The sequence below is a fragment of the Capra hircus genome, chromosome 3 (assembly GCF_001704415.2).
Source record: "Capra hircus breed San Clemente chromosome 3, ASM170441v1, whole genome shotgun sequence".
Lineage (NCBI taxonomy): Eukaryota > Metazoa > Chordata > Mammalia > Artiodactyla > Bovidae > Capra > Capra hircus.
Window position 1 is genome coordinate 67,373,127 of NC_030810.1, and position 13,203 is coordinate 67,386,329.

A 13,203-nucleotide genomic window follows, 5' to 3' on the forward strand; every position below is an offset into this window, starting at 1 on the left:
TGATTTTCATTTGAATTTTTTAAAGAGAACTTGCAACAGTAGTGCATTGAATACTGATACAATTAAGTAGAACATAAATCTTCATCTGCTTTGTTTTATGGAGTATAAAGTACTGACTTCAGGAATAGAAATACCCACATTGGTATGAAATAGATACTCAAAAAATATTAAGTAGATTTAAAATACTCAAAAAATATTAAGTAGATTTAATATAAGTTGAAATTAAGTTTCACATAGTATTTATTTTTAATGATATAGCAAATAAAAATTTCACTGATTGAAAAATAAATGCGCTCTTTTAAAAGGTTTTTTTTTTTCATGTTTTTAGGGTGAGAATCCCTTTGAAATTCAAGATCATTCTCAAGATCAACAAATAGAAGGAGATGAGGAAGAAGAGGAAAAGATTGACGAACCTGTGGAAGAAGAGGAGGAAGAGGAGGAAGAAGAGGAGGAAGTGGGGGAAGTGGAGGAAGTAGAGGAAGGAGGGGAAGGCGGAGGAGTGGAAGGAGTGGGGGACACAGAGGAAGGAGGGGACGTAGGAGGAGAGGGGGAAGTGGGGGCAGTAGGGGAAGGAGAGGGGGAGGGGGAGGGGGGAGGGGAAGTAGAGGAAGAAGAAGCAAAGGAAGAGCCTGTCGGCTTTTCTGTTGACCAAGCAGAAGAAAATTAAATATAAGGTATTAGTCAGTTTTAAAAGAAGCTTTAAATTTTTGTCCCAATGTGGAAAAGGGTAAGAATTTCAGTAGTTTAAAATATGAGAGCTAACACCCATGTTGCATGCATTCCACACATTACAATTTGTTTTATATAATTTCTAAATGTTTGGCATTTGTTTAATAAAATGAAGGTAAGACTATTTTAGTTTAGTTTTTATAGCTACCTTACTTAGTTTCAAGAAATTGTTTGTATAATTTTTAAGCTTAATTTTTATTACTTTATTGGTATTAAGGATAACAGATGTGTATTGTTAGTATGTCTGTTCTAATCATTTGAACTTAAATGCTGCTCTTGGGAGTATATATTCAAGTGTGCATTAATGTTTTGAATACTTACCCTAGAAGAGATAAGTTGGGCAAGTATTTTGTGCTCTGTGTATTTTTTTACTGCATTGGACATTGAATATAGTAACTTGCGTTAAGATACGCTTAAAGGCTTTTTGTGACCATGTTTCCCTTTGTAGCAATAAAATGTTTTTTACAAAATTTCTCTCCCTGGACTAGCAATTTAAAATGAAACAGTTAATCAAATGACTATATAAAATTGGAATTTGCCTTAATATATGAGTTCATCTTGGTATATGAGTGTTTTAAGATAATTAAATTGACTTGAATTAAAGAAAAAAAATTCACTTTTTTAAAAGTATGATTAAAATATTTTTAAACCTAATTCAACTAGAGATCAACCTGTAACTGACCTGTTTATACTTGTTTTAATTCACTCATTTTCTCTGTGCCTGTGTCAGATCTTGAAATCTTCTTGGAAATACATTTGAATACAAATAATTCTTCATAGTGATGTTAATTCTTTTGTCATGGCTGCTTTTGGCTGAAGAACCAAGAAGCAAACAATCACTTTTTTAAAAAAGAATTATTTCTCTCTTGAATATTTCTCTCCTTTCTATAACTCGTATGCTTCATACTCAGAAGATGAGATTGATAGACTGTGTACTCAGTCGCTTCAGTCGCTTCAGTCATGTCTGACTTTTTGTGACCCCATGGACTGTAGCCCACCAACCTCCTTAGTCCATGGGAGTCTCTGGGCAAGAATACTGGAGTGTTTGCCATGCCCTCCTCCAGGGTGTCTTCCAGACCGGGGGATCAAACCCAGGTCTGCTGCATTGCAGGCATATTCTTTACTGCTGAGCCATTGGGGAAGATAGATTGATAGATTGTCTTATCTTCAGATGACTGTGTCACTGAAAAAAGTATTGCTCTTATTTGAATCTTAACTCTGGTAAGGAATCTTTTGGGAGGGGGATTCTTCCAGTGAAATTAGCTTCTGAAAAATTTGAGGCATTGGATAGATGAACATATGGGTATGTAATTTTAAGGCAATAAGTGGGTGAATGTATGGGTATTTGTAGAATTTCGCAGATAATCTCTCTTTTTGTGTACAACAGACTTCTAAAAATAGATTTTTTTAAGGTCAATTTGGGTTTATTGTAGTGGACTAGATTCAGTTCAGTTCAGTCGCTCAGTTGTGTCCAACTCTTTGCCACCCCATGAATTGCAGCACGTCAGGCTCCCTGTCTATCACCAACTCCCGGAGTTCACCCAAACTCATGTCCATCGAGTCAGTGATGCCATCTAGCCATCTCATCCTCTGTCGTCCCCTTTTCCTCCTGCCCCCAGTCCCTCCCAGCATCAGGGTCTTTTCCAATGAGTCAACTCTTCACATGAGGTGGCCAAAGTATTGGAGTTTCAGCTTCAGCATCAGTCCTTCCAATGAACACCCAGGACTGATCTCCTTTAAGCTGGGATTGGCTGTCAAATAAGAGAAGGTTTGTTGAAGATTAGAGGAATTCAGATCCTATCTAGGAGTCTGTATTTACTTAAAGAGACATTAGAGAGCCTTTGTGCTCAAAAGTTATAGGATTTGATAGATCTTCCTATTTCTCATTTAAAGTTTTGGGGAAAGATTAAGATAAAAGGAGACCAGATCTCTTTAGATTAGAATTGTAGCTGGTCCTCTGTATCCGCAGGTTCTGTATCTCCAGATTCAGCCCACTGCAGATCAAAAATATTCGGGAAAAAAAAATTGAGAAATTTCCAAAAAGTAAAACTTGAATTTGCCAAGCACTGGCAACAATTATGTGGCATTTACATTTTATATAACACATTTATTAGGTATTATAAGTAACCCAAAGATGATTTAAAGTGTAGGGAAAAATGTACATAAGTTATATGCAAATACTGTGTCCATTTTATGGCTTGTTAAGTGGTTCAGTAGCAAAGAACCCACCTGCCAGTGCAGGAGATGTGGGTTCCATCCTTGGGTCAGGAAGATCCACTGGAGAAGGAAATGGCCACCCACTCTAATAATCTTGCCTGGATAATCCCATGGACAAAGGAGCGTGGTGGGCTGCAGTCCATGGGGTCTCAAAGGAGCAGGACTTGACTTAGCAACTAAACAACAACAAAATGTCCATTCTGTATAAGGGACTTGAGCATCTGTGGATTTTGGTATCTCTGGGGGTCCTAGAACCAACCCCTGCAGATACTGAGGGATGACTGTATTGGATTCTTTTGGTGTACCAGTAGAGTACTTTTTAAAAAAAAAGGGTACCAGGTAATTTGATATGTGAAACTTTTGAAAAGATTTCTGTTTAACAAGAGTTTCTGTAACAACTTCTAAACATTTTAGAAGAGAGATAAAGAACATCTAAGTAGTAATTTTGTTCAGAAACATGTAAAAACATTTATTCAGATTATTTGCAAAGTATTAATAAAATATATTGTGTGTGTTTAATTCAGAGATTTAAATTTTGTATATCTTTTCAGATGATTTGTAGAGAGGCAGTTTAGTTTGCAGGCAGATTAATTTTTGTGATCCTTAGTGTTTATATTTTCAATATTTTTGTGATATTACATAAATGTAACACTTTAATACACTTTTAACTTCTGTTATCCAAGTATTATTTTTTTTATCAAAAGGCTAAACATACAGTTCTGTAACCAAAGAAATTTATATACAACATACACAGTTGTTTAAACGAGATGCCTAGGGACTATCCTGTAGTAGTCTCTTTTTATCACTGTCTACTTCCAGTGTCCTTCCAATGAATATTCAGTGTTGTTTTCCTTTAGGACTGACTGGTTTGAATCCTTGCAGTCCAAGGGACTCTCAAGTGTCTTCTCCAGCACTGCAATTTGAAAGCATCAGTTCTTCATCTCCTAGCATTCTTCATGGTCCACTCTCGCATCGTACGTGACTGCTGGAAAAACTATAGCTTTCACTATATGGACCTTTGCTGGCAAAGTGCTGTCTTTGTTTTTTAATATGCTGTCTAGGTTTGTCATAGCTTTCCTTCCAAAGAGGATCTTTTAATTTCATGGCTGCAGTCACCGTCTGCAGTGGTTTTGGAGCCCAAGAAAATAAAAAAGTCTGTTACTACTTCCAGTTTTCCCTCTTCTATTTGCCATGAAGTGATGGGACTGGATGCCATGATCTTACATTTTTGAATGTTGAGTTTCAAACCAGCCTTTTCACTTTCCTCTTTCACCCTCATTAAGAGGCTCTTTAGTTCTTCTTCACTTTCTGCCGTTAGAGTGGTATCATATGCATATCTGAAGTTGATACTTTTCCTGGCAGTCTTGATTTCAACTTGCGATTCACCTAGCCCAGCATTTTGTGTGACGCACTCTGCATTTGGGCTTCCCTGGTGGCTCAGTGGTAAAGAATCTGCCTGCCAAAGCAGGAGATGCAGGTTCAGATCAGAATCAGGAAGATCTTCCTGATCCAGGGAATTGAAGGAAATGACAACCCAGTCCAGTATCCTTACCTGGGAAATCCCATGGACAGAGGAGCCTGGTGGGCTACAGTCCATGGGGTTGCAAAAGAGTCAAGCATGACTTAGTGACTAAACAATAACCACCGCCTCCAGTCTGTCAGGAGGTCTGTGTTTTCTACTTCCTGAATTTATCTGCTCATTCTTCACCTCAGCTGCTACCAACTCCAGTTCAAGTCACCATCATCTCCTTCCTGAACTATTGAAATAGCTTACTAACTAATCTTGCTTCCACTCTTACCTTGTTAGGATTCAGTTTTCCACACAAAAGTATAATCTTAAAAATGTATTCAGATAATGTTAGTTTTCTGGGGGCTTTTCTGGTACCTGTACAATCCAAACTCCTTATCAAGGCAGTCAGGCCTTGTTTAGATCTCTGACTTTATATCATTCTTGCCACTGGTTCTGATGGCCTTTTTTTAGTTTTTTAATGAAACTTGTATATCTTCAGAACTTTGCATTTTCTGGAACCTGTACCTGTCAGCTTTCATTAGTAGACGCTTCATCCTTAAATTTTAGAAGAGGTTGCTCTGAGGAAAGATAAGGATAGTAGTTCTTAATTTTTGTTAAAGTGAGAATTTAGGGGCACCTGTGCCCCAGATGTCCTAGGTCATATTCTTGGGCATTGGTGTGTTTTTAAGAGGTATCCCAGGTGATTCTGTGGGTAGTCGTCATTGATTGCATTTGAGAATATTTGTAGTGCTTTTACAGAAATTTTAGTGAATTTACTGAAACTCTCATATCAAAGCAGGGGCATTTGTCCTTTAATAAACTGTTACAAGTTTAAGAGAGTCTCCATGATATTTTATGAAAGCATTGGAATGACCTGTTACAAATGATGTTGTTCTTTCTCCTCTTACTGAATTATTTCTTAGAAGCATTTTATAAAGTCATAATAATAGGAGGAGTAGTTTCTCCATATAACGAGGTTTCTCTTATGTTATTCCCCTACTTAAAAATCCTTCATTGGCTTTCAGTACCAGCCAGTGTAATTAATATCCAAATCTTTTTAGGGTGGCACCTGTGGCTCTGTGTTTTGTTCCTCTTCTGTTTCTTCAGCCTTATATATCAATCTTAACATATTTGTATTAACTGCCTCTCCCCATAAACATTTGAATTTATGATCCTACTTCAGAAGACAGGAGTGGACTTTAGAGTAGCCAAGATTTGACTATAACCTGACTATATCATAACATCTGGATATTCTATGTGTATTTTACAATATCACACTATTGTAGAACATAGTTATTTATATCATATTTTATAGTAGTATATAGTCATGTAACATAGTCCTCTCTTAAGAATGAGGTTGAGGTAAAAATGAGAAAAGGAAAGATTTACCCATCTGAAGCAGAGTTCCAAAGAATAGCAAGGAGAGATAAGAAAGCCTTCCTAAGTGATCAGTGCAAAGAAATAGAGGAAGACAATTGAATGGGAAAGTCTAGAGATCTCGTCAAGAAAATTAGAGATATCAAAGGAATATTTCATGCAAAGATGGGCACAATAAAGGACAGAAATCGTATGGACCTAACAGAAGCAGAAGATATTAAGAAGAGGTGGCAAGAATACACAAGAGAACCATACAAAAAAGTTAGTCATGTCCCAGATAATCATGATGATGTGATCACTCACCTAGAGCCAGACATCCTGGAGTGCAAAGTCAAGTGGGCCTTCGGAATCATCACTATGAACAAAGCTAGTGGAGGTGATGGAATTCCAGCTGAGCTATTTCAAATCCTGAAAAAGGATGCTGTGAAAGTGCTGCACTCAACATGCCAGCAAATTCTGAAAGCTCGAAAGTGGCCATAGGACTGAAAAAGGTCAGTTTTCATTCCAATCCCAAAGAAAGGCAGTGCCAAAGAATGTTCATACTACCACATAATTGCACTCATTTTGCACACTAGCAATGTAATGCTAAAAATTCTCCAAGCTAGGCTTCAACAGTATGTGAACTGAGAACTCCCAGATACTCAAACTGAATTTAGAAAAGGCAGAGGAACCAGAGATCAAATTGCCAACATTTGTTGGGTCATAGAACAAGAGAATTCCTGAAAAACATCTGTTTCATTGACTATGGCAAAGACTTTGACTGTGTGGATCACAACAAACTGTGGAAAATTCTTCAAGAGATGGGAATACCAGATCACCTTACCTGCCTTCTAAGAAATCTATACAGGTCAAGAGGCAACAGTTAGAACTGGACGTGGAACAACGGACTGGTTCCAAATTGGGAAAGGAGATGTCAAGTCTCTATGTTGTCACCCTGCTTATTTAGCTTATATGCAGAGTATATCATGAGAAATGCCAGGCTGGATGAAGCACAAGCTGGAACAAAGACAGCTGGGAGAAATACCAATAACCTCAGATACACAGATGACACCACCCTTATCGCAGAAAGTGAAGAAGAACTAAAGAGCCTGTTGATGAAAGTGAAAGAGGATTGTGAAAAAGCTGGCTTAAAACTCAACATTCACAAAGTGAAGATCATGGCATTAGGTCCCATCACTTCATGGCAAATAGATTGAGAAACAATGGAAACAGTGAGAAAGTTTATTTTCTTGGACTTCAGAATCACTGCAGATGGTTAGTGCAGCCATGAAATTAGAGGACACTTGCTCCTTGGAAGAAAAGCTATGACCAACCTGGACAGCATATTAAAAAGCAGAGCCATTACTTTGTTGATAAAGGTCCATCTAGTCAAAGCTATGATTTTTCCAGTAGTCGTGTATGGGTGTGTGAGTTGGACCAAAAGAAAGCTGAGCGCTGAAGAATTAATGCTTTTGAACTGTGGTGTTGGAGAAGACTCTTGAGAGTCCGTTGGACTGCAAGGAGATGAAACCAATCAATCCTAAAGGAAATCAGTCCTGAATATTCATTGGAAGGACTGATGCTGAAAGCTCAGTCCAATACGTTGACCTGAACTCCAATACATTGGCCACCTGATGAGAAGAGCTGGCTCAATAGAAAAGACCCTGATGCTCGGAAAGATTGAAGACAGGAGGAGAAGGGTTTGACAGAGGATGAGATAGTTGGATGGCATCACTGACTCAATGGACATGAGTTTGAGCAAGCTCTGGGAGATGGTGAAGAACAGGGAAGCTCAGAGCTCTTTGGTTCATAGAATCCTTCAAGTGAAAGCCATTGCTACAGCTTGCTTTTGCTAAATGGAGTGAAACTTCTGATGTAGGAGACTCCTAGAGGTTGTATCTAAGCGCCATCAAAGTGTGGCAACACCTTATGTGTTCTGTGGATACCACAAGGAGTTTTGATTCCTCATACTTAGAAAACCAGCAAACAAAAACCTGGGGCTGTCCCTTTCCCATTTTTCCTTCTGGCTTCCTCCCTCCTTTCTCAACAAATACAGAATGCTAGCTTCCTCGAAATAAAAATAAACCAGGTAACAATAGTGAAAAACCTAGTAGTTGGCAGACTACCATCTGTAAGACTCCCACTGCCTGTTTTCATATGAATTTTGCATTTTTAAAGGGCTTTAGGAAGCAAAAACGGACTACATGACAGATACCCCTCAAAGCCTAAAATACTTTGCTAACTGGCCCTTTACAAAAATTTTGCTGATTCCTAGGTTTTCATATTAAACAACAACCTAGAAGCAATAAAAATTGAAGGGAAAGAGCAATGTGAAAGATAGGCGGTAGGTGGCTCAGAGGTTAAAGCGTCTGCCTGCAATGTGGCAGACCTGGGTTTGATCCCTGGGTCGGGAAGATCCCCTGGAGAAGGAAATGGCAACCCACTCCAGTATTCTTGCCTGGAGAATCCCAAGGACAGAGGAGCCTGGTGGGCTTCAGTTCACGGGGTCGCAAAGAGTCGGACACGACTGAGCGACTGAACTGAACTGAACTGATCTTAACAAGCAAAAATAATTTCTAGGAAAATAAAACAGGAGGGAAAAAGAACTTCAGAGTAAGTATAATTAGTATTATATGAAATAATAATTAGTAATTATAATAACTTTATATATAATCCTTGGACAGTGTTATGTATTTTAATCTTCAAAGAGATTTGTGAGATCTAATTTAAAAAATGCAAACTGCTATGAAAAGGAAATAACTTGAAAATAAAAAATAGTTGCTAAAATAAAAATTTCTCTTTTAGGCCAAGTAGTTGAATAAACATGACTGAAAATCAAACTACTGACCTAGAATTTTGACCTAAGAAATAATTATAGAATCTGATAAAATCAAATAGGTGAAAAATAGAAAAGTAAAGAGACATAGAAGATCCAGGTAAATACCATCCATTTAAAATAAAGCTTAATGACTTTAGAGGCTGTGTGTGCTCAGTTGCTGTCTTGTCTGACTCTTTGAGACCCCATGGACAGTACCCTGCCAGGCTCCTCTGTCCATGGGCTGACCCAGGGGTTGAACCCACTTCTGAGTCTCCTGCATTGACAGTTGAATTCTTTATCATTGGGCCGCCTGGGAAGCTTAGGAGCCATATATAGAGAGAATTCACTATGCATACATCACAGTGCCAGGTGTTTGGTAAGTGATCAATATTTTTGAATGAATGATTCATGCATGTATATGGGTATGAGTTCCAGAAGGTGGGAACAGAAAAAAAAAATTGGAAAAAAATTTTAATTGCTTAAGATGAAAGGGATATATATATGCATAATTATGACTGATCTGCATTGGTGTGTGACCAAAACCAACACAGCATTGTAAAACAATTTTCTTTCAGGTAAAAAAAGTTCTAATGAGAGATTGATCTCATATTAAAAAGCCTTTTAAAAAGTATTGAGAAAAAATAATGGAAAAGGAGACATTTGAAAAATAAATCCTGACAAAGTTTATGTAATTCCAGGATAAGAAGACAATCTCAAAGTATCTGAAGAAAACTTACAAGGGGAAAAGAATAACACTAGTCTCAGACTTGTTATCTGTACATTGAGATACTAAAAGATACTGTTACTTTTAAAGGTATGAAGACAAATTGTTTTGAATTTAGAATTCTATCAAGTTAAACTTATTTTGAGAGAGTACACAATGAATGCATTTTAGAAATTCTAGAACATGGAAAGATTTGGAAATTAACTGTCATGCTATGTACTTAATAACATGTTGTTGAGTTGTGCAGTCGTATCCAACTCTTTGCAACCTCATGGACTGCAGCATGCCAGGCTTCCCTGTCCTTCACTATCTCCCAGAGTTTGCTCAAACTCATGTCCGCTGAACCAGTGATGCCATCCAACCATCTCGTCCTCTTTGCCCCCTCCTCCTCCTGTCTTCTATCTTTCCCAGCTTCAGGGTCTTTTCCAGTGAGTCAGCTCATCAATTCAGGTGGCCAAAGTATTGGAGCTTCGGCTTCAGCATCAGTCTTTCCAGTGAATATTCAGGGTTGATTCCCTTTAGGATTGATTGGTTTGATCTCCTTAAAGTCCAAGGGACTCTCAAGAGTTTTCCACAGCACCACAATTAGAAAGCATCAGTTCTTCAACACTCATCCTTTATGGTCCAACTCTTCCATCCATACATGACTACTGGAAAAATCATAGCTTTGACTATATGGACCTTTGTAGACAAAGTGATGTCTCAATGACATGAAATCAAGTTAATTATGTGATAAAAAACCGTTGACAGAAATAAATTTGTTACCATAGCTAAGTATTTGAACATAGCTCTTTCAAAAATTATTAGATGAAGAATTCAAAGTTGAGGACACAGGTTTTGTATCATAAAATTCTAAAACTTTAATAGTTATATTTATTTTCAAATACTATGAAAAGTAATCATAAAGCGGGCCACAAAGAAGTCATATAGGTTCCATTCTATTACCACAATATAATAAAGTAGAAATTAACAGGTGGATAACAATAAAAATCAAATCAGAAAACTTTCCTTGTGATGCTTGCTTTAAAATAAAAATGAAATGTCAAGAATTTCCATTTTATTTAAGCTATTCCAGATTATTCAGAAATCTGAAACACTTCTGAGTTTGGTCTCTGAGACTAGCATTACTTTTATTCCAGAATGTTGTCTGTCAAAGATAACTATAAAGCAATCTCAGGAACAAATGTAATCATTGAAAAAGACATTAACAACTTAAGTCTGAAAGACTTGGTCATGGGAAAGTAGGATTTATCCAAAGAATACTAAATAATCTGTTAGTGTGATGCAATACTATGACTTTTTTAAAAGGCAGATTAAATGGGAAAAAAATCATATGATAATCTCAACAGATGCTGGAAAAGTATTTTCTGAAGTTTAACACTCCCTGCAGATTTAAGTCTTGTCAGGCTAGGAATAAATTTAAAAAAAAATTTAATTGGCTAAGGACATCTACCAAAAACCTTCAGCAAATGTCCACATTCAAGTCAGGATCAAGCCTGTTGGTTACACAACAATCATTTAACCACAAGAGATAGAAATATCAGGGAGAGACAACAATGTCATTTCAGGTAATGTGATTGTGGAGATAGTACCTCCAAGAGATTCAAGTGAAAAGCTATTAGAAATTATGAAAGGTAGCTTTGTTTAATAGTTGAACATACAAAAGCCTGTAGCTTTCTATGGGTTGGTAAGGGCCAATTTGAAATGTAATTTTAAAAATCCTATTTGCACTAAAAATCTGTACAATATATACTATTTACAAATAAACAATTGGAAAGTATAAGATCCATATGAGGAAAACTGCACTTTAATGAAGGATGTAAAACAGCTAAAAAATAAGCATTTAATGTTTTTGTTGGTAAAAGCTCAGTATTGTCCAGATGTCAGTTATCTTCAAGTGAATTAATGAATTTACCTCCCCAGTGGGTTTTCCACAATGGCCACCCAGCTCCATTTTGAATGCTTGAACCATAATTACTCCATTTTGATTTTTAAATGCATTCTTTTCTTAAATGGTTGAAGCAGGTGTACAATGCATGTTTAATAGACTACAAACTGGCTGTTTTGATTAGCCTAAAGTTCAAGTTAAATTATGTATCAGCTAGAGTGACTTCCCCACACCTCAGTATGTGAATATTACTTCCATTAATCCCATTGCTTGAAACACCCACATGAACACACCTGTTAAAAAGGTGGGGAATTGTATATATTTTATATTGTTATGTTTCTGGTAAAAAGCAGGGACCTTTTGTTCAGATTTTATAGGGAAGGTGAAAATGGAGGTTGGCGTACTATTAGCAGTATGTGCCATTTAAACTGATTTAAAAATTCATACACAAAGTAAATAACCAAGAAAAACAAACTTGAAAATACAACAATGAGAAGAATTTGGCTTATGTTTCTTACTAGAGATGAACAACAAAACTACAGTAATATATTAAAGATAAATAGATTAGTAGATCAATGAAATGGATTAAAGAAATAGACATAATATGTAGATACATAGTATACAGTGAAGATACCAATTTGAACCAAGGATAAAAGATAAAGTACACTGAATGATTTGGAGACAGGCAGTATAGAACAGTCACACTGGAGGAAGGTAAATACCTATGTCACTTTATACATAAATTTCAAATGGATGAAACACATAGCTAAAATGTAGGAAAATCACAATTTGGGGATGGAGGTCTATCTAAGCAAGATATAAACCCCAGAAGACATTAAGAAAAATGCTGACATGAAATTTGGGACACGAAAGAAACTATTGCAGAGTGAAAGACACCTTGAACGACATTGAAAGGAGCGACAGAAGCGGAGAAAATATTTGCAATATGTATAAGCGATCAAAGACTAAGTCAAAGAGCGCCAATTTATCAACCATTACGTTGATAAATATTCAAATATCATAGCCACTTTGGATGAGGAAAGTGGGCCCTCTTTCAGATGGTGGATGACTGAATAAATTGTTTCATTTTATCTAGGAGGGCAGTTTGAAAGTAACTTGCAAAATTTAAAAAGCACGGATTATTTGATCCAGCCCTCTTCATAAATAGCTATTCATTTTCCTGAAATCTGAAATGCACATGAATGCAAAGATAACTTGTTACATCTAATCTAAAATGTATTGAGGTTGATGCTTTTTTATGAGAAGGTGTCAAAAACATGCCACTTGGTTGGCAGCAATCATAAGAAAGTCATCAATTGTAAAATGCATTCCAGTTCCAGATAAACTATGGGGGGGGGGGGAAATGTGTCTAGAAATTACTGAAGCAAAATGTATCTAAAGAAATGGTCTTTGCAATATTATTTGTAATAATGAGAAATTGGAAACCTAAATATTTAATAAGGGGAGTAATTAAATTATAGTACAATCATGACAGTTGAATACTAGATAGTCCTTAGAAAGAATGGGAGAGACCTACACATTCTGACATGGAATGATATCCAAAGACAAGCAAGTTACAGTATAATGATATATTAGAATTGTACTTGGGAAAACTGCATGTGTGTGTGTGTGTATAAACTCCAAACTATATATTTGTATGTTGTTGGTGTTTAGTTGTTAAGTGATGTCTGACTCTGCAACCCCATGAACGGTAACCTGCCAGGCTCCTCTGTCCGTGAGATTTTCCAGGCAAGAATACCGGAGTGGGTTGCCATTTCCTTCTCCAGGGAATCTTCTCGATCCAACAATCGAACCCATGTCTCCTGCATTGGCTAGTGGATTCTTTACCACTGAGCCACCAGGGAAGCACATATTTGTATAGAAATGCATAAATGTGTTTACACAGAAAAAAGTCTGAAAGAATAGTGTTAACTGTAAAGTGGGAAGTTCCATTGGGAAAG

The 13,203-nt window shown here is 36.8% G+C and overlaps 1 protein-coding gene across 4 annotated transcripts in view; it reads left to right on the plus strand.

Moving 5' to 3' along the window:
- Nucleotides 1–1,499, plus strand: part of ZNF326 (zinc finger protein 326) — a 37,690-nt gene extending 36,191 nt beyond the window's left edge. For 2 of the 4 annotated variants that reach the window (XM_018045732.1, XM_018045734.1), the window contains one exon: nucleotides 329–667. In XM_018045732.1, coding sequence (XP_017901221.1) covers nucleotides 329–667 — 339 coding nt within the window. Of the gene's footprint in view, nucleotides 1–328 lie in introns of all 4 variants that reach the window. The other 2 variants (XM_018045731.1, XM_018045733.1) reach the window with 2 other exon arrangements.